The following is a 21732-nucleotide window of genomic DNA, read 5'->3' as shown; positions in this document are numbered from 1 at the left end:
TAATGCCCCATGTACCCTTAGAGGTCTCCCCTTAGTCTCTGCTAAGAGGTCTTCCTGACCCATGACAGACACATGGCAGGCACCTTGGTTCTCAACACTTCTAGGTTTCATACTCACTCAGGCATGTGGGGACTTTTCCTGTTTCACCTTCATTCACCAATAGGCTGGATGCATTCTGTGTTCAGGATATCACAATGCTCCCCCAACTCCCTTTTCATTTTTCCCAGTATATATCCTAATAAGCATATATTCCCCGTCCATTCTTTGGGGTTCACCCAAGTATGGTGTAACTTCTCAGGAAATCTTGTTAAACAGGCTCAAGGTCCAGTTGTGTCCAACTAGCAAAAAAAAGTAAGCATCCTTTTCTGCTTGATCTTAACTTTAAGATGTTGGGGGTGGGAGTTGCCTTTGGAGAAGATTTTACGATGCTCAAAGTGAGCCCACAATATTCTGTTCCTCTAATTAAATGAGTCTTCCTAATGTCAGGATTTGATTAGTCCCCGTATTTCACTAACAGATGTTTATTTCATAAACTCAAATTGACTTTTCCTTTGAGCCAGTCTCTGTCAGTGCCATTAGGTAGTAGGTTTGGCAATGGGAAGGCACAGTTAGTTCCCAGTGGTGACAGGGGAAAGAACTCTAATCTAAAACAAGCCGTAAGCTTTGTTGTTTCCTACAAGGAAACAAAAATAGAAATGCACTTGGGGGAGGCTGACCTGGTAGCTGTCTGGGATACCTTTGTGCTTCTAATAAAGAGGAGGGCAGACATGGACATAATATGCAAAGAAGAATATATGGCTTCATTTTTCTTAAGAGGAGAGGCAGTTTAAAATAGATCCCTTCTTTACTTACTCTTTGTAAAATATTGTGTGTTTCTTAGGAAAGGGTTTCTTTTCCACATGAAAACTGACATTCTCCTGCTCTGATATTGCAGTTACAAAAATTCTGATATGAGAAAAACATTCCACTTCAGTCCAGAATTGAGCTTTCTACATCATTTGAATCATCACACAGTAGCTTGCAACTCCGTGGGTGCAAAAAAAAAAAAAAAGAAAAGAAAAAAGTTTGTTGACTAATGCTCCTCCTAAAAAAAGACCACATAGTAATTTTCTTCTCCCTTTTAAAAATGGAAAAATGGTTACCCTTTGTAGATCCATAGGGCCTACAGTTTAAAACATTCTCCACACAACTTGGAAATGTATTACAATCCTAATGAGAAAGAAAATGCAATAGTGTTCCCACTTTATAGGTATTAAAATGAGATATGGGGAAGAGGTTTCAAGTCCTACAAATATAACTCATATTTATTGAACATCTAATATGTGCCAAGCACTGTTCTAAATATTTTATGTTCAAAGGTCACTTAATTCACATCACAATCCTATGAGGTTTGTACTATTATTACCCCCTTTACAGATGCACAAGCAGGGATAAAGCAGTTGGGAAACTTGCTTCAAGTCATTCAGACAAAATGTGCTAGGGTCAGGATTTCAACCTAGACAGGCTGAGTCCATTGTCAACCCTCTAAATACTACACATGATGCCTTTTTTCCCTCCAGCTTCCTTGAGGTAAAATTGATGAAAGTGTAATATATTTAAAGTATACAGTGGGATGATTTGATATACATTTATACTGTGAAATGATTCCCAAAATCAAGTTAATTAACATATCCATCACCTCATATAGCTTATTTTTTTTTTTTTTTTTTTTTGGTGAGAACACTTAAGATCTACTTTCTTAGCCAATTTCAAGTATACAATACAGTATCATTAACTATAGTCACCGTATTGTATATTTATTTTATAACTGAAAATTTGTATCCTTTGACCTACATCTCCCCATTTCTTCCCTCCCCCAACCCCTGGCAATCATCATTCTACTCTCTGTTTAAATGAGTTTAATTTTTTTAAAGATTCCATAAATAAATGATACCATACAGTATTTGTCTTTCTCTGTCTGCCTTAGCATAATGCCCTCCAGGTTCATCCATGTTGTTGCAAATAGCAGTATTTCCTTCTTTTTTATGGAATAAAATTCCATTGTGTACATGTTACATTTTCCTTACCCTCTCATCCATCGACACACACTTAGATATCTTTGAGAAACCTTTTGAGATTTCAGCTCATTTGGATATATACCCAGAAGTGGGATCATATGGTAGTTCTATTTTTTTTTTTTTTTTTTTTTTGGGTGCGCGGCCCTCTCACTGCCGCAGCCCCTCCCGTTGCGGAGCACAGGCTCCGGAAGCGCAGGCTCAGCAGCCATGGCCCACGGGCCCAGCCGCTCCGCAGCATGTGGGATCCTCCCAGACCGGGGCACGAACCCGCGTCCCCTGCATCGGCAGGCGGACCCCCAACCACTGCGCCACCAGGGAAGCCCTGGTAGTTCTATTTTTTACTTTTTTGAGGAAACTCCATACTGTTTCCATAATATCCGTGCCAATTTACATTTCCATCAGTTGTGCTCAAGTGTTCCCTTTTCCCTATATCCTTGCCAGCACTTATCTTTTTGATAATAGACATCCTAACAGGTATGAGGGGATGTCTTATTGTGGTTTTGATTTGCATTTCCCTGATGATTAGCGATGTTGAGCATCTTTTCATGTGCCTGTTGGTGACCTGTATGTCTTCTTTGGAAAACTGTCTATTCAGGTCCTTTGCTTATTTTTTAATCAGGTTATTTGGTCTCTTTTTGCTATTGAGTTGTAATAGGGTTTGCAAATATTTTCTCTCATGCCATAGACTACCTTTTCATTTTGTTGATGGTTTTCTTTGCTGTGCAGAAACTTTTTAATGTAGTCCCACTTGTTTATTTTTGCTTTTGTTGCCTGTGCTATTGGTGACCTATCGAAAAATCAATGTCAAGAGGAACATCAAGGAGATTTCCCCCTATGTTTTCTGGCAATTTTACGGTTTTAGGTCTTACATTTAGTTCTTTAATTCATTTTGAGTTGATTTTTGTGTATGGTGTAAGATAAAGGTCCAATTTCTTGCTTTTGTGTGTGGATATATAGTTTTCCCAACACCATTTATTGTACAGACTATCCTTTACCTATTGTGTATTCTTGGCACTTTTGTAGAAAATTAGTTGACCATATATCTGTGGGTTTATTTCTGGGCTCTCAATTCAGTTCCATTGATTTAAGTGTCTCTTTTTATGTCAATACCATACTGTTTTGATTACTATAGCTTTGTAATAAACTTTGAAATCAGGAAGTATGACACCTCCAGCTTTGCCCTTCTTGCTCAAGATTGCTTTAGCTATGTTGGATCTTTCATGGTTTCATATGATTTTTAGGATTGTTTTTTCTTTTTCTGTAAAAAAAAATGCCATTGGAGTTTTGATAGGGATTGCATTGGATATATAGATCACTTTGGGTAGTATGGACATTTTAACAATATTAATTCTTTCAATCCATGAACATGTGATATATTTCCATTAATTTATGTCTTCTTCAATTTCTTCCATCTATGTTTGTAGTTTTCCATATACAGATCTTTTACCTCCTTGGTTAAATTTATTCGTGTTTTTTTTCTTGTTGATGCTATTGTAAATGGGTTTTTTTCTTAATTTCTTTTTCAGATAGCTCATTGTTTGCATGATGCTTTTTTTATACATATGTAGTGAAACTACATCATTTATCACGGCAGAATCTATCATGTTAACTGACATTTAGCTATTTAGTGTCTTTAAAAATGAAAAATTTGAGGAGCCGGAGGAAGATGGCGGAAGAGTAAGACGCGGAGATCACCTTCCGCCCCACAGATACATCAGAAATTCATCTACACGTGGAACAACTCCAACAGAACACCTACTGAACGCTGACAGAAGACCTCAGACCCCCCAAAAGGCAAGAAACTCCCCACATACCTGGGTAGGTCAAAAGAAAAAAAGAATAAACAGAGACAATAGGATATGGACGGGACCTGCACCAGTGGGAGGGAGCCGTGAAGGAGGGAAGGTTTCTACACACTACAAGCCCCTTCGAGGGCGGAGACTGCAGGTGGCGGAGGGGGAAAGCTTCGGAGTAGCGGAGGAGAGCACAGCAACAGGGGTGTGGAGGGCAAAGCAGAGAGATTTTGGCACAGAGGATCGGTGCCCTCAGGCACACACCAGCCCGAGAGACTTGTCTGCTCGGCCGCCAGGGCGGGCGGGGCTGGGAGCTGAGGCTCGGGTATCGGCTTTCAGTCGGAGCGCAGGGAGAGGACTGGGGCTGGCGGCAGGAAGAGAGCCTGAAGGGGTTAGTGCTAGCCCGGAGGGAGTCCGGGGAAAGGGTCTGGAGCTGCCGGAGAGGCAAGAGACTTTTTTCCCTTTTGTTGCCTGGTGCGCGAGGAGAGGGCATTCCCCTCCCTCCCCTCTGCCTGAGTGAGCCAGAGCCCCCGAATCAGCGGCTCCTTTAAACCCGTCCTGTCTGAGCGAAGAACGGACGCCCTCCGGCGACCTACGCGCAGAGGCGGGGCCAGGTCCAAGGCTGAGACCCGGGAGCTGTGAGAGCAGAGACAGGGAAATCTCTCTGTGCAGCCTCCGAGGCAGCGGATTAAAGCTCCACGGTCCATTTGATGTGCCCTGCGTCTGTGGAGTGCATGAATGGACAGCGAATCATCCCAAATTGAGGAAGTGGACCTTGAGGACAAGATTTAAGACTTCCCCCCCCTTTTTTTTCCTCTTTTTACAACGAATTATCTCAAATTAAGGAGGTGGACTTAGCAAGATTTCAGACTTTTCGCCCTTTTCCTCTTTTTACAACGAATTATCCCAAATCGAGGAGGTGGACTTGGAGAGCAAGATTTTTGATTTTTCCCCCTGCTCTCTTTTTGTGAATGTGTATGTGTAATCTTCTGTGTAAGAGTCTCTCTGTATAGCTTTGCTTCCACCATATGTCCCAGGGTTCTTTCGGTCCGTGTTTTTTTTCAATAATTACTTTTTAATTTTAATAACGCTACTATATTTCATACTTTATTCTATTTTACTTTACCTGCTCTTTCTTTTTTTCCTCCCTTCCCTTCCTCCCTCCCTCCCTCCGCTCCTCCTTTCCTTCTTTCTTTTTCTTTCCTCCATCCCTCCCTCCTCCCACCCTTCTTCTTTCCACTTTCTTTTTCTTTCCTTCCTCCCTCCCTCCTGTCTTTCTTTCTTTCTTTCCTTCCTCCCTCCCTCCCTCTCTTCTTCCATTCACTCTTCCTTTTGCTTTCATTCCTCCCTCCCTCCCTCCTTTCTTTCCTTTCTTTCCATCCTTCCTCCCTCCCTCCTTTCTTTCTTCCTTCCTTCCTTCCTTGCTTCCCTTCTTCCTTTCTTTCAATCTCTCTTTCTTTCTTCTACTAATTATTTCTTTCTACTTTTTCTCACTGTTATTCTGAGCCGGGTGGATGAAAGGCTCTTGGTGCTGCAGCCAGGAGTTAGTGCTGTGCCTCTGAAGTGGGAGAGCCAACTTCAGGACACGGGTCCACAAGAGACCTCCCAGCTCCACATAATATCAAGCTGCGAAAATCTCCCAGGGATCTCCATCTCAACACCAGCACCCAGCTTCAGTCAACGACCAGCAAGCTACAGTGCTGGTCACCCTATGCCAAGCAACTAGCAAGGCAGGAACACAACCCCACCCATTAGCAGAGAGGATACCTAAAAACATAATAAGGCCACAGGCACCCCAAAACACACCACCAGACGTGGACCTGTCCACCAGAAAGACAAGATCGAGCTTCAACCACCAGAACACAGGCATTAGTCCCCCCACCAGGAAGCCTACACAACCTACTGAAACAACCTTAGCCACGGGGGACAGACACCAAAAACAACGGGAACTACGAATCTGCAGCCTGCAAAAAGGAGACCCCAAACACAGTAACATAAGCAAAATGAGAAAGCAGAAAAACACACAGCAGGTGAAGGAGCAAGATAAAAACGTGCCAGACCTAACAAATGAAGAGGTAATAGGCAGTCTACCTGAAAAAGAATTCAGAATAATGATAGTAAAGCTGATCCAAGATTCTATTTCCCAGATCCAAAATATTGGAAATAGAATAGACAATATGCAAGAAACAGTTAACAAGGACCTAGAAGAACTAAAGATGAATCAAGCATTGATTAAAAACACAATAAATGAAATGAAAAATACTCTAGATGGGATCAATAGCAGAATAACTGAGGCAGAAGAACGGATAAGTGAGGTGGAAGATAAAATAGTGGAAATAACTGATGCAGAGAAAAATAAAGAAAAAAGAATGAAAAGAACAGAGGACAGTCTCAGAGACCTCTGGGACAACATTAAACGCACCAACATTCGAATTATAGGGGTTCCAGAAGAAGAAGAGAAAAAGAAAGGGACTGAGAAAATATTTGAAGAGATTCTAGTTGAAAACTTCCCTAATATGGGAAAGGAAATAGTTAATCAAGTCCAGGAGGCACAGAGAGTCCCATACAGAATAAATCCAAGAAGAAATACGCCAAGACACATATTAATCAAACTGTCAAAAATTAAACACAAAGAAATCATATTAAAAGCAGCAAGGGAAAAACAACAAATAACACACAAGGGAATCCCCATCAGGTTAACAGCTGATCTCTCAGCAGAAGCTCTACAAGCCAGAAGGGAGTGGCAGGACATAATTAAAGTGATGAAGGAGAGAAACCTGCAACCAAGATTACTCTACCCAGCAAGGATCTCATTCAGATTTGATGGAGAAATTAAAATGTTTACAGACAAGCAAAAGCTGAGAGAGTTCAGCACCACCAAACCAGCTTTACAACAAATGCTAAAGGAACTTCTCTAGGCAAGAAACACAACAGAAGGACTATACCTACAATAACGAACCCAAAGCCATTAAGGAAATGGGAATAGGAACATACATATCAATGAGGATATGGGGAGGGGGAAGGGTAAGCTGTGACAAAGTGAAAGAGCGGCATGGACATATATACACTACCAAACGTAAGGTAGATAGCTAGTGGGAAGCAGCCGCATAGCACAGGGAGATCAGCTCGGTGCTTTGTGACCGCCTGGAGGGGTGGGATAGGGAGGGTGGGAGGGAGACGCAAAAGGGAGGGGATATGGGAACATATGTATACATATAACTGATTAAATTTGTGATAAAGCAAAAAATAAAAAAATAAAAAAATAAAAAAAAAAATAAAAAAATAAAATAATTACCTTAAATGTAAATGGACTAAATGCTCCCACCAAAAGACACAGAGTGGCTGAATGGATACAAAAACAAGACCCATATATATGCTGTCTACAAGAGACCCACTTCAGACCTAGAGACACATACAGATTGAAAGTAAGGGGATGGAAAAAGATATTCCATGCAAATGGAAATCAAAAGAAAGCTGGAGTAGCAATTCTTATATCAGACAAAATAGACTTTAAAATAAAGACTATTAGAAGAGACAAAGAAGGACACTACATAACGATAAAGGGATCGATCCAAGAAGAAGATATAACAATTGTAAATATTTATGCACCCAACATAGGAGCACCTCAATACATAAGGCAAATACTAACAGCCATAAAAGGGGAAATCGACAGTAACACAATCATAGTAGGGGACTTTAACACCCCACTTTCACCAATGGACAGATCATCCAAAATGAAAATAAATAAGGAAACACAAGCTTTAAATGATACATTAAACAAGATGGACTTAATTGATATTTATAGGACATTCCACCCAAAAACAACAGAATACACATTTTTCTCAAGTGCTCATGGAACATTCTCCAGGATAGATCATATCTTGGGTCACAAATCAAGCCTTGGTAAATTTAAGAAAATTGAAATTGTATCAAGTATCTTTTCCGACCACAATGCTATGAGACTAGACATCAATTACAGGAAAAGATCTGTAAAAAATACAAACACATGGAGGCTAAACAATACACTACTCAATAATGAAGTGATCACTGAAGAAATCAAAGAGGAAATTAAGAAATACTTAGAAACAAATGACAATGGAGACACGACGACCCAAAACCTATGGGACGCAGCAAAAGCAGTTCTAAGGGGGAAGTTTATAGCAATACAATCCCACCTTAAGAAACAGGAAACATTTCGAGTAAACAACCTGACCCTGCACCTAAAGCAATTAGAGAAAGAAGAACAAAAAACCCCCAAAGTTAGCAGAAGGAAAGAAATCATAAAGATCAGATCAGAAATAAATGAAAAAGAAATGAAGGAAACGATAGCAAAGATCAACCAAACTAAAAGCTGGTTCTTTGAGAAGATAAACAAAATTGACAAACCATTAGCCAGACTCATCAAGAAAAGAAGGGAGAAGACTCAAATCAGTAGAATTAGAAATGAAAAAGGAGAAGTAACAACTGACACTGCAGAAATACAAAAGATCATGAGAGATTACTATAAGCAACTCTATTCCAATAAAATGGACAACCTGGAAGAAATGGACAAATTCTTAGAAATGCACAACCTACCAAGACTGACTCAGGAAGAAATAGAAAATATGAATAGACCAATCACAAGCACTGAAATTGAAACTGTGATTAAAAATCTTCCATCAAACAAAAGCCCAGGACCAGATGGCTTCACAGGCGAATTCTATCAAACATTTAGAGAAGAGCTAACACCCATCCTTCTCAAACTCTTCCAAACAATTTCAGAGGAAGGAACACTCCCAAACTCATTCTATGAGGCCACCATCACCTTGATACCAAAACCAGGCAAGGATGTCACAAAGAAAGAAAACTACAGGCCAATATCACTGATGAACATAGATGCAAAAATCCTCAACAAAATACTAGCAAACAGAATCCAACAGCACATTAAAAGGATCATACACCATGATCAAGTGGGGTTTATTCCAGGAATGCAAGGATTCTTCAATATACGCAAATCAATCAATGTGATACACCATATTAACAAGTTGAAGGAGAAAAACCATATGATCATCTCAATAGATGCAGAGAAAGCTTTCGACAAAATTCAACACCCATTTATGATAAAAACCCTGCAGAAAGTAGGCATAGAGGGAACTTTCCTCAACATAATAAAGGCCATATATGACAAACCCACAGCCAACATTGTCCTCAATGGTGAAAAACTGAAACCATTTCCACTAAGATCAGGAACAAGACAAGGCTGCCCACTCTCACCACTCTTATTCAACATAGTTTTGGAAGTTTTGGCCACAGCAATCAGAGAAGAAAAGGAAATAAAAGGAATCCAAATTGGAAAAGAAGAAGTAAAGCTGTCACTGTTTGCAGATGACATGATACTATACATAGAGAATCCTAAAGATGCTACCGAAAAACTACTAGAGCTAATCAATGAATTTGGTAAAGTAGCAGGATACAAAATTAATGCACAGAAATCTCTGGCATTCCTGTACACTAATGATGAAAAATCTGAAAATGAAATCAAGAAAACACTCCCATTTACCATTGCAACAAAAAGAATAAAATATCTAGGAATAAACCTACCTAAGGAGACAAAAGACCTGTATGCAGAAAATTATAAGACACTGATGAAAGAAATTAAAGATGATATAAATAGATGGAGAGATATACCATGCTCCTGGACTGGAAGAATCAATATTGTGAAAATGACTCTACTACCCAAAGCAATCTACAGATTCAATGCAATCCCTATCAAACTACCACTGGCATTTTTCACAGAAGTAGAACAAAAAATTTCAAAATTTGTTTGGAAAAACAAAAGACCCCGAATAGCCAAAGCAATCTTGAGAACGAAAAACGGAGCTGGAGGAATCAGGCTGCCTGACTTCAGACTATACTACAAAGCTACAGTAATTAAGACAGTGTGGTACTGGCATAAAAACAGAAAGATAGATCAGTGGATCAGGATAGAAAGCCCAGAGATAAACCCATGCACATATGGCCAACTTATCTTTGATAAAGGAGGCAGGAATGTACAGTGGAGAAAGGACAGCCTCTTCAATAAGTGGTGCTGGGAAAACTGGACAGGGACATGTAAAAGTATGAGATTAGATCATTCCCTAACACCATACACAAAAATAAGCTCAAAATGGATTAAAGACCTAAATGTAAGGCCAGAAACTATCAAACTCTTAGAGGAAAACATAGGTAGAACACTCTATGACATAAATCACAGCAAGATCCTTTTGGACCCACCTCCTAGAGAAATGGAAATAAAAACAAAGATAAACAAATGGGACTTCGTGAAACTTCAAAGCTTTTGCACAGCAAAGGAAACCATAAACAAGACCAAAAGACAACCCTCAGAATGGGAGAAAATATTTGCAAATGAAGCAACTGACAAAGGATTAATCTCCAAAATTTATAAACAGCTCATGCAGCTCAATAGCAAAAAAACAAACAACCCAATCCAAAAATGGGCAGAAGACTTAAATAGGCATTTCTCCAAAGAAGATATACAGACTGCCAACAAACACATGAAAGAATGCTCAACATCATTAATCATTAGAGAAATGCAAACCAAAACTACAATGAGATATCATCTCACACCAGTCAGAATGGCCATCATCAAGAAATCTAGAAACAATAAATGCTGCAGAGGGTGTGGAGAAAAGGGAACACTCTTGCACTGCTGGTGGGAGTGTGAATTGGTACAGCGACTATGGAGAACAGTATGGAGGTTCCTTAAAAAACTAAAAATAGAACTACCATATGACCCAGCAATCCCACTACTAGGCATATACCCTGAGAAAACCATAATTCAAAAAGAGACATGTACCAAAATGTTCATTGCAGCTCTATTCACAATAGCCCGGAGCTGGAAACAACCTAAGTGTCCATCATCGGATGAATGGATAAAGAAGATGTGGCACATATATACAATGGAATATTACTCAGCCATAAAAAGAAACGAAACTGAGCTATTTGTAATGAGGTGGATAGACCTAGAGTCTGTCATACAGAGTGAAGTAAGTCAGAAAGAGAAAGACAAATACCGTATGCTAACACATATATATGGAATTTAAAAAAAAAAAAAAATGTCATGAAGAACCTAGGGGTAAAACGGGAATAAAGACACAGACCTACTTGAGAATGGACTTGAGGATATGGGGAAGGGGAAGGGTAAGCTGTGACAAAGGGAAAGAGAGGCATGGACATATATACACTACCAAACGTAAGGTAGATAGATAGTGGGAAGGAGCCGCAGAGCACAGGGAGATCAGCTCGGTGCTTTGTGACCGCCTGGAGGGGTGGGATGGGGAGGGTGGGTGGGAGGGAGATGCATGAGGGAGGGGATGTGGGAACAGATGTATACGTATGACTGATTCACTTTGTTATAAAGCAGAAACTAATAAAAATAATAATAATAAAAAAATTAAAAAAAATGAAAAATTTGGTTTAAAAATGTTCTCTGTGATGGAAAATGCAGAAAATTTTAAGGAGGAAGCCAAACCAATTCTTGAAGATTTAAACTGCCCTCCAAGTGGGTCTGGGTGTTCAGAAGATAAGTCAAAGTGCTTGGTGGTATCTGGTTAAAAAACATATATTTGAGATTCAAATATAACAGACATTAGCAAATGTAGCTGGGCTTGTGACTTTCAGAGATCATTCTTTGTCAAAGAAACTCAAGTGTTTTTTTTTCACTGAAATATACCACTTATTTATCTTAAGGACCTTGGTCAATTGAATCTGATGAAATATAAATATGTAAAGAAGAACCTGCATTAACTTAACACTTTACACAGTTTACTAAGTACCTTCCTGTAGGCATTTTATTTACAGAAAGGAGGAGATGTATGAATTCTCCCCTTTTTAGTTGAGGAAGCAGAGGTCGAGATATTAAACGTCTTACTCAAGGGCACACAACTGTGAAGTTATGTGATTGTGATGTAAATCAATTCTTTCAACTATATATCTGGAATGTTTTAGCACTTGCAATTTTTGGAGTGTTTTCATATATGCATATTTACTCTATTCTTATAGTAGCCCCAGGGAATGATGGTGACTAGCATTTAAGGGTATGGACTTCAAAATCAGATTGCCTCAGTTCAAATTCTGACTCTGCTGCTTACTATGTGACCTTAGACAAGGTACCTAACCTCTTCGCGTTTCAGTTTCCTTATCTCTAAAACAGGATTATAATATCTATCTCACAGGGGAAAGGGGAGGATATGTAAGTATTAAGTGAGATACTATAAGAAAAAGACTTGAAACGGGACCTGGCACAAAGTAATATATGTGAGTTTTTACACTAAGTATATGTTAGTTCTTACATATAGGATTGTTATGTCATTTTATAGATAAAAGAACTGTGACCTCAAGTTAAATGACTTGTCTGCTGAGTTAGAATCCAAACTCAATTCTACTGATTCACAATCTGCTTCTGTCTCACTACCCCAGCCTGGTTTATGTAGAAATCTAGCCTTTACTGAATTCTATTCAAGTTGGAGAATTATAGACAAGAGTTCTAAATCAGGTGTCCATCTGTGGATTTAGGGGTTACAAAAACCCTCTAAAATGGTATGGGAAATGTGCCTTAGTATATTTTTCAAGAAAAGGGCTCACAGCTTTCATCAGATTCATGAAAGAGGTCCAAAACTCATAAAGGTTAGGAGACACTGACTGTGAGACAGTATAGCATAACATTTAGGGTCCTAGTCTTTGGAATTGCCTGGGTTCAAATCACAAGTCTAACATTTATTAACTCTGTAACCATGGTCAACTTAATCATCCTGTAACTTTATTTTCTCATCTGTAAAAGTATCATGATAATTTGTAAGCATTAAATTAATTAATACATATAAAAACAATTAGAACACTGCTTGGCACATAACAAGCTCCATATAAATGTCATGATCAAAGGATGCTTAAAAACCAAGTGGATTTAATCCACTTGGAAAGTGAGTTATAAGTATAGCTAATATCAATGGAACTCAGCACTATGCCTGCCTGGCCTATTGCTATGGTACACAGCCTCTAAGATGGTCCCAATGATCCCCACTTCCTGGTTTTCACACCCTTGTGTAACTCCCTTCTCCTGAGTGGATGTATTGAGCTTCTAATGAATCATATATGCACAAGTGATGGAATGCTACTTCTGAAATTAGGTTATAAAAAGACAGTGGTTTCTGTCTTGGATGTTCTCTTGTTCTTGGACTATTCACTGTTGGGGAGGTCACCCACCATGTTATCAGGCAGCCCTGTGGAGAGGTCCATGTGAAAAGAAACTGAGGCAGGCCTCTGGCTGACATCAAGGAAACAAGGCCCTCAGTCTAACAGCCCTAAGGAATAGAGGCCCACATGAGCAAACCTGAAAGCAAATCTTCCTCCAGTCAGGTTTTAAGATGAAACTTCAGACCCAGCCAACAACTTGGCTGCAACCTCATGAGGGAATTTAAGCCAGAGCCACCCAACTAAGCTGGACCCAGATTCGTGACCCACAGAAACCATCAGATAATAAATATTTATTGTTTTAAGCCACCAAGTTTGTGGCTAATTATTATGCATCAATAGAGCTCTCATTTAGAACTTACAACCACCCTATGATGCAGGTATTATACTGATTTACAGAGGAAACCAGGAGAGGTCAAATGACTAATTCCTACTGGTACCGAATTTTGCCTGATTCCAAAGCCATGTTCTTTCTTTTTTTTTTTTTTTTAAGATTTTTTTTTTTGATGTGGACCATTTTTAAAGTGTTTATTGAATCTGTTACAATATTGCTTCGGTTTTATGTTTTGGTTTTTTGGTTGTGAGGTATATGGGATCTTGGCTCCCCGACCAGGGATTGAACCCACACCCCCTGCATTGGAAGGGGAAGTCTTAACCACTGGACCACCAGGGAAGTCCCAAAGCCATGATCTTTCTTAGCTAGGATATTAATTTCTTTTTTTTTACTCATTTTTGAGATTACTTTTGAACTGTGTAGGTTTTGCTTTCAAAAATTAAAATAAGACGCCTTCTGCAAGGCCATGAATATGAGCCGGTTCTGTCTCTCTGCAGCTCTTCTCATCCTCCTGGCCACCCTGGTGGCTGGCACCCCAGGGGGTGAAAACAAGAGCCCTGCCCAAGCCCTGTGGCCTGCTTTCTGCCTGGAGCCTCTGTACACAGGTCTCTGCAGGCCCTGGAAGATCAGGTACTTCTACAACCCTAAGTCTGGGCTCTGCGAGACCTTTGTATATGGCGGCTGCCATGGGAAGAACAACTTCCTGAAGGCAGATGACTTCATGAAGACCTGTGGTGGTGCTGTGGGGGCCTGACGAGGACCTGTTAACTGTGCTCCCTGGAGATGCTGAAGTCCGGGGAGGACCCACGCAGGGCTGGGCTGTGGCTGCTTCTGAAACAGTATGGCCTCCTCCACTTCCTTCTCAATGCTACCCTCCTCTGAAGAACCCTGCCCCTTTCCTTCTCCCCATGGGTCTACATGCCTTTTCTCTGTCTCATCCAGTCGGCTCTAAGCACCGTGAGAGTAAGTCTTTACTTTATCCCTAGCACTTAGCACAGTTCCTGGCACAAAGGAGACAGTCCATAAATATTTGAGGAAGAAAGGAATGAATGCAGGAGCACATTCCTCATGACCCTAGTAACTACAGGGCCTATGGTTTGAAGCCAGGATTCTTGTCCCAACTCTAATACTCACTGCAGCCTCACCTTCATCCCCCTCCCCACCATCACTGCTCTCTTTGTGAGTGGCCAAGGTGGAATTTCTTTTTTTTTTCTTTTTTTAATAAATTTATTTATTTATTTTTGGCTGTGTTGGGTCTTTGTTTCTGTGCAAGGGCTTTCTCTAGTTGCAGTGAGCAGGGGCCACTCTTCATCGTGGTGCACGGGCCTCTCATTATCACGGCCTGTCGTTGCAGAGCAGAGGCTCCAGGCTCAATAGTTGTGGCTCACGGGCCCAGTTGCTCCGCGGCATGTGGGATCTTCCCAGACCAGGGCTCGAACCCGTGTCCCCTGCATTGGCAGGTGGATTCTCAACCACTGCGCCACCAGGGAAGCCCCAAGGTGGAATTTCTGGCATCCAATTCTCAGCATCAGTGGCTGCAGAGGTCTTTTCAATAAAGAAGTCCCTTTCCCCCACAGTGATGTTGAACATTTTCCTGTCTGTGGCTTCAGTCTGGCCTTATACTTAAATAACTTCATTTTCTTATTAATCTAAAAAAATTAAAATAAGACTTACTGAAGTTATTCAGGAATAAACTTCGATCTCTTTTGAAACATATTACTGATTTTTATTTTAACTGGACCTTGGAAGCCTTAGTAATTCTCACATAGAAAAATACTAGGTTTTATACACATTTATGTTATAGGGAATACAGTCTAAGATTTTTATAAACATTAAATTATAGGCCCTAAGTCTGAGCTCTTCAAAATAACCTCCAAATTATTATTGTTATTTATTTTGGGAACAAAGTCCCAGCCCCCCCACCCCCTGCCACTGGCAATCACCAATTTGTTCTCTTTATCTAGTAGCTTTTTTTTTTTTTTTTTTTTTAGATTCTCCATATGAGAGATCAAATGGTATTTGTCTTTATCTGTCTGACTTATTTCACTTAGCAAAATACCTTCAAGGTCTATTTGCGTTGTCATAAATGGCAAGATTTCATATTTTTATGGCTAAATAATATTCCATTGTATAAAGATTTTCTTTTTTCATTCATCCATTAATGGACACTTAAATTGTTTCCATGTCTTAACTATTGTATATAATGCTGCAATGAACATGGGAATGCATATACCTTTACAAGTTAGCATTTTTGTTTTCTTCAGATATATTGCTCGAATTGAAGGATCACATGGTGTTCTATTTTTAATTTTATGAGAAACCTCCATACTGTTTTCCATAGTGGCTGCACCAAGTTACATTCCCACCAATAGTGCATAAGGGTTCCCTTTTCTCCGTATCTTTGCCAGCACATATTTCTTGTCTTTTTGGTGAAAGCTATTCTAGTGGGTGGGGGGTGATATCTCATTTGTGATTTTGATTTGCATATCCCTGATGATTAATGATGCTGAGAATCTTTTCATGTACCTTTTGGCCATTTGTATATCTTCTTTGGAAAAATATCTATTCAAATCTTCTGCTCATTTTTTAATCATATTGTTTTTGTTTTGCTATTGAGTTCTATGAGTACTTTATATATTTAGGATATTAGCCACTTAGAGAAATATGATTTGCAAATATTTTCTCCCATTCAGTAGGTTTCATTTTGTTGATGGCTTCATTTGCTGTGCAGACGTTTTTCTAATATGATGTAGTCTCATTTATTTTTGCTTTTGTTACTTTTCCTTTTGGTGTTAGACTCAAAAAATCATCTCTAAGACTTATGTCAAGGAGCTTACTGTCTATGTTTTCTTCTATGACTTTTATGGTTTCAGGTCATACAATCAAGTCTTTAATCCATTTTGTGTTAATTTTTGTGTATGGAATAAGACAAGGGTCCAGTTTCATTCTTTTGCATGTGGCTGTCCAGTTTTTCCAACATCTATTGAAGAGACTGTCCTTTCCCCATTGTACAGTCTTGTCCTTTGTCCTTTGTTGCAAATTAATTGACCCATATGGATTTATTTCTGGGCTCTCTATTCTGTTCCATTGATCTCTGTGTCTGTTTTTATGCCAATACTACACTGTTTCCATTACTATAGCTTTGTAATATAGTTTGAAATCAGGGAGCATGGTATCTCCAGCTTTGTTCTTCTTTCTGAAGATTGCCTTGACTATTTGAGATTTTTTTTTAGTTCCATACAAATTTTAGGATTATTTGTTTTATCTCTCTGAAAAATGCCAGTGGAATTTTGACAGAGATTGCATTGAGTCTGTAGATTGTGTTGAGTAGTACTGACATTTTAACAGTATTGATTCTTTCAATCCATGAGCATGGAATATCCATTTGTTGGTGTCTGTTTCAATTTCTTTCACTAATGTCTTATAGTTTTCAATATATATGTCTTTCACCTCCTTGATTAAGGAAACAGTCCTTTTTTAAAAAATCATTTATATTTAAATTTATTAAAAGCATTAAGTAAGATGGATAATTCTCCATCACCTATTGACTCCCATCCTCAAATAAAATTTCCTCAATAAGACAGTGGTCTCTTGACTCTGGGCCTTTTGACTCTTGGTCCAGCAATCTGACAGTTCCATCCTTGATTGCATAGTGCAGGAAATACTTAAAGTCCTGGGATAGTTAATGATCCATGCCAAACCATTAGAACAAGCTATATGACCCATTTAAACTTGTAGTCAATTTGAAGAAGAACATTAAAGAAGAGATATTTCTGACTTCAGAATATAGTTCAGGCTTCACAAACCAATTCCTTGACAGAACCCCTTCCCTCTGACTTTCTGAAATTATTACTAACTTTAACTCAATGGGATATTAAAAATTCATCTCTGGTTACTGTAGCAAATTGAGAACAAAATGAAAATCATTAATCCCAGAGGCAAAGATGTCTTGAATACAGAAACATTCCAGTGGAATATGTTACAAAAAAATGACTAAATGTATTTTTGTTTCAGATATCATAATTCTCTCTCTATCTGCTCATCCATCAATCTATCTATACATCATCTATGTTAGAATCAGCCTCTCAATATTTAAATTATTCCTAATTTCAAAACAGATGATAAATGCTTCTTGGGTCAATAGTATCCCAAAGGAGTGACATATCCATAGTTTTTTAAAGGGTGAGTTATTTGAATGTTTAAGGCTTAATGAAAATACAGTATAAAAATGTTAAAAACAAAAATCTAATTTTTGACACTGTATATACAATAAAATTTTTTCTTAAATTTAGTTTCATCATTTAAAAAATACATTTAAGATTGATCCTGGTTGACTACTCACAGTAGGTGCTGAAGACTAAAATTGGTTTGTGTATATGTAGAGAGAATGCATCTCTGTGGCTGTGATAAATAAGTGATATGATTAGACATAAAAATTAGAGAATATCTGCCATTGATAATAGTGGATCATCAAGACTGACTATCAGGGACTTCTCTGGTGGCACAGTGGTTAAGAATCTGCCTGTCAATGCAGAGGACACGGGTTTGAGCCCTGGTCTGGGAAGATCTCACATGCTGCGGAGCAACTAAGCCCGTGAGCCACAACTACTGAGCTTGTGCTCTAGAGCCTGCGAGCCACAACTACTGAGCCCATGTGCCGCAACTACTGAAGACCACACACCTAGAGCCCATGCTCTGCAACAAGAGAAACTACTGCAATGAGAAGCCCTCACACCTCAACGAAGAGTAGCCCCCACTCACCGCAACTAGAGAAAGCCCATGCACAGCAACTAAGGCCCAATGCAGCCAAAAATAAATTAAAAAAAAAAAAAGTTAAAGACTAACTATCAATACTCATTGCTTTTGCTAGGCTGAACACCACACTATTTTTTTTTTGGATGGATCAAAACCAGTAATTAGCATAATCACTGATACAATCTCAATCTTAACATTAATCTTAAAAATATATTCTGCATTGTATGGGGTAGAGTATTTAAAAAAAAAAAAGGGCTTAGGATCAGGGATAAGGGATTTTGGTCCTGTTTTGCCACTATGTGATTTGCAATGCAACTTTGGGAAAGTTGCCTTTTCTCTCTGGGATTAATCGTCCTTATCTATAAAGTGAGAAGGTTGATCTTTAAGACTCCGCCCAATATTAATACTCTAGACTGAATAATTACAACCTAATTTAAAGTGCCTTAAAATATTTGAATAAATGAACTTCTAAAAAAAATACAGTTATATTACTCCTTTAGGGCACTCAACAAACATTTATTTCCAAGTACAATGGGTCCGCACGGTTCACATACTCTGTATCTGTGAATTTGCCTGCTCACTAAAAGTTATTTGTAACCCCAAAGTCAAAACTCACATTGCTTTTGTGGGCATTCATGGATATGCTCAATGTGTTGAAAAATTTGAGTCACACAGTGTACATGTTCCCAGCTGAAGTCAAATAAGGCAAAGTTCTATCTGCTTGTTTCAGCTCTCCTCCTAGAAAGTGCCTTTTTTTGCAGTCTTTTTAGTGCCACATTATTTGCTTTTTTTTTTCACTTTTTTTTGGTGATTTCTCTGTTTCAAATTGCCCCCAAGAGCAGTGCTAATGTTCCCAAGTCGAAGAAGGCTCTGATGTACCTTATGTAGAAAACACGTGTGTTAGATAAGCTTTGTTCAGGCATGAGTTGTAGTTTTGTTGGTCATGAGTTCAATGTTAAAGAATCAAAAATATGTATTAAATATGGTATCTTTTAATAAAAACACACATAAAACAAGGTTATATATTGATTGGTCCATGAAAATGTTATAACCAGAGACTTGCGGTAATCTAACCCTGTATTTCCCCAGGAGTTTGAAAAAATGTTCTTTCCAAATATTATCCCTCTCTAAAAATTCTTTTGTAAATGTACAATAGAATATTATTTTCATATAGTTTTTCAGGTGTTCACCAAGGTATTTGATGTGACAATCATAATGTAAGGTACAGCTAAATATTTAGGATTCCATAATTTCTGTTAATAATACTCCTCTCTGTTATTTCTAAATTTCTTCATTTTCCAACTTATTTCCACTTGAGTTGTATCTGAACAGTCCAAGATTTCTTTTGATATTATAACTCTTCAAAAACATTATTTTACAGGGAACCTCCCTTCCTATCACTCAATAAAACACTTACCTTCTTTGAGTTCACATTCAGCCTGCTCAATATTCTATCTCTGGGAATGTAACAGCATCATTTTGACAGAAGCATATCTAAACATATTAATACCCTGGAGAACATGCCTAGGAGATGGGAGCAATACAGTTTCAAAGAGTGCACTTGATTTTCCAATAAAAACTTGAAACCCTGTGATCTGAACCATCTGTGGACAATTTGAGAAACAGATACAAGAGGAAGGGTGAAAAAAAAAAAAAAGATGCTCTTGCTATTTTACTCCTTGTGTTAACAGATTGCTGGAGTTACTACTTTCGAATTCTGCAAATATTGAAACTCATTTCAAACCAATACAGGCAATGGGTTTTAAAATAGCTTGAATTGCAAGTTAAATAGGGAGAAATAAACCCTGTTTAACATAGAGCAATCTGTGTATGGTGGAATAATGTATTGCCATATTAATCTGCATTTTATTCTCACTGCTGTAAATAATTTTCACCTCTTTGTCTAAAGAAGATAGCAATGAATGGGAAGCAGCCGCATAGCACAGGGAGATCAGCTAGGTGCTTTGTGACCGCCTGGAGGGGTGGGATAGGGAGGGTGGGAGGGAGGGAGACGCAAGAGGGAAGGGATATGGGAACAGATGCATATGTATAACTGATTCACTTTGTTATAAAGCAGAAACTAACACACCATTGTGAAGCAATTATACTCCAATAAAGTTGTAAAAAAAAAAATAGATGATGGTGGTATAACATTGCTATAGATACATTTAAAAGTGAGGTAACAGTTTCACTTTAAAATTTCAATTTAATGTGCCAGAAATTATAGCCTTTGAAACTGTATACATTTACAATTAAACATTTTACTTATGAACTTTTAAATGTACAAGGGGGAACCATAATCTATCCAAATTATCTTAAGGGACATGAGAGAAAAATAAAGAAGGTCCCCGATCAGGAGAACATGCCCTCCCTTGTGAAACATATTCCTAATGGAAAGAAATCAGACAGGTAGGGGAAACACTATGTGGCTTTTTTTTTGTTCTTATAGGAAATATGTCCTGTCTTTCCTCCTTCCACCTGAAGGCTCCCACTAAAAAAAAAAAATTCAAAATAGCCTCTTTTCCTTCTGCTCTAAGTGGAGCTTAATTTCTGAAATGGCAAGAAAATGTAAATGGATTCCGTAGGTTACACTACATCAAGAAGAGCTTCCAGTAATTCCAAGTGACTGGATTAACCTTGTGCTTCCTAACCTAAATGTCCATCAACAAATGAATGGATAAAAAAGATGTGGCACATATATACAATGGAATATTGCTCAGCCATAAAAGGGAACGAAATTCAGTTATTTGTAATGAGGTGGATGGACCTAGAGTCTGTCATAGAGAGTGAAGTAAGTCAGAAAGAGAAAAACAAATACCGTATGCTAACGCACATATATGGAATCTATAAAAACTGTACTGATGAACCTAGTGGCAGAGCAGGAATAAAGACGCAGACGTAGAGAATTGGCTTGAGGACACACGGGAGGAAGGGGAAGCTGGAACAAAGTGAGAGAGTAGCATTGACATATATACACTACCAAACATAAAATGGATGGCTTGTGGGAAGCTGTTGCATAGCACAGGGAGATCAGCTAGGTGTTCTGTGACGACCTAGAGGGGTGGGATAGGGAGGGTGGGAGGGAGGCTCAAGAAGGGGAGGATATGGGGATATATGTATATGTATAGCTGATTCACTCTGTTGTGCGGCAGAAACTAACACACCATTGTAAAGCAGTTATACTCCAATAAAGATTAAAAAAAAGAAGAAGAAGATAGCAATGTGTTTGTCTTTGCTTTTCCCAGAAATGGGAAAAAACACAAGCATACCCAAAAGATCACTTCCAAACAGAACATTTGTTTGCAAAAGTCTAGGCTCATAAGAGAATATGGAACTAGATTATCTAAGTAGAGGGATTTCAGGATTGGGAAAGGTAATAAATTACCCTTTAGCTAAGAAAGGTTTTGAGAGAGTTTTTCCGGAGAATGGTGGGGTGGGAGTCTGGAGAGTTCAGAAGCAATGGAGAATGATGTGCTGATCCGTAGTCTACTACCAGGGAGATGCTGGTCTCAGGTGAGATGACTGCGAGGTGTACCTGAGAAGGTCAGTGACTAGAGAATGCAGT

General features: G+C 38.8%; 1 protein-coding gene across 1 annotated transcript in view; it reads left to right on the top strand.

Annotated features, from left to right (window-relative positions):
- Positions 1–14330: 14330 nt before the first annotated feature.
- The window catches only part of LOC307055543 (follitropin subunit beta-like), a gene marked incomplete at both ends in the record, with an annotated part of 91384 nt that continues 83982 nt past the window's right edge, over positions 14331–21732 (top strand). The window contains one exon of the mRNA XM_079707774.1: positions 14331–14375. Within this exon, the coding sequence (XP_079563900.1) occupies positions 14331–14375 (45 nt within the window). The remainder of the gene's footprint in view (positions 14376–21732) is intronic.

Source organism: Hyperoodon ampullatus, assembly GCF_949752795.1.
Source record: "Hyperoodon ampullatus genome assembly, chromosome: 7".
Taxonomy (NCBI): domain Eukaryota; kingdom Metazoa; phylum Chordata; class Mammalia; order Artiodactyla; family Ziphiidae; genus Hyperoodon; species Hyperoodon ampullatus.
Note: the sequence above shows the minus strand (reverse complement) of the source record. Positions and strands in the feature narration are given on the sequence as shown.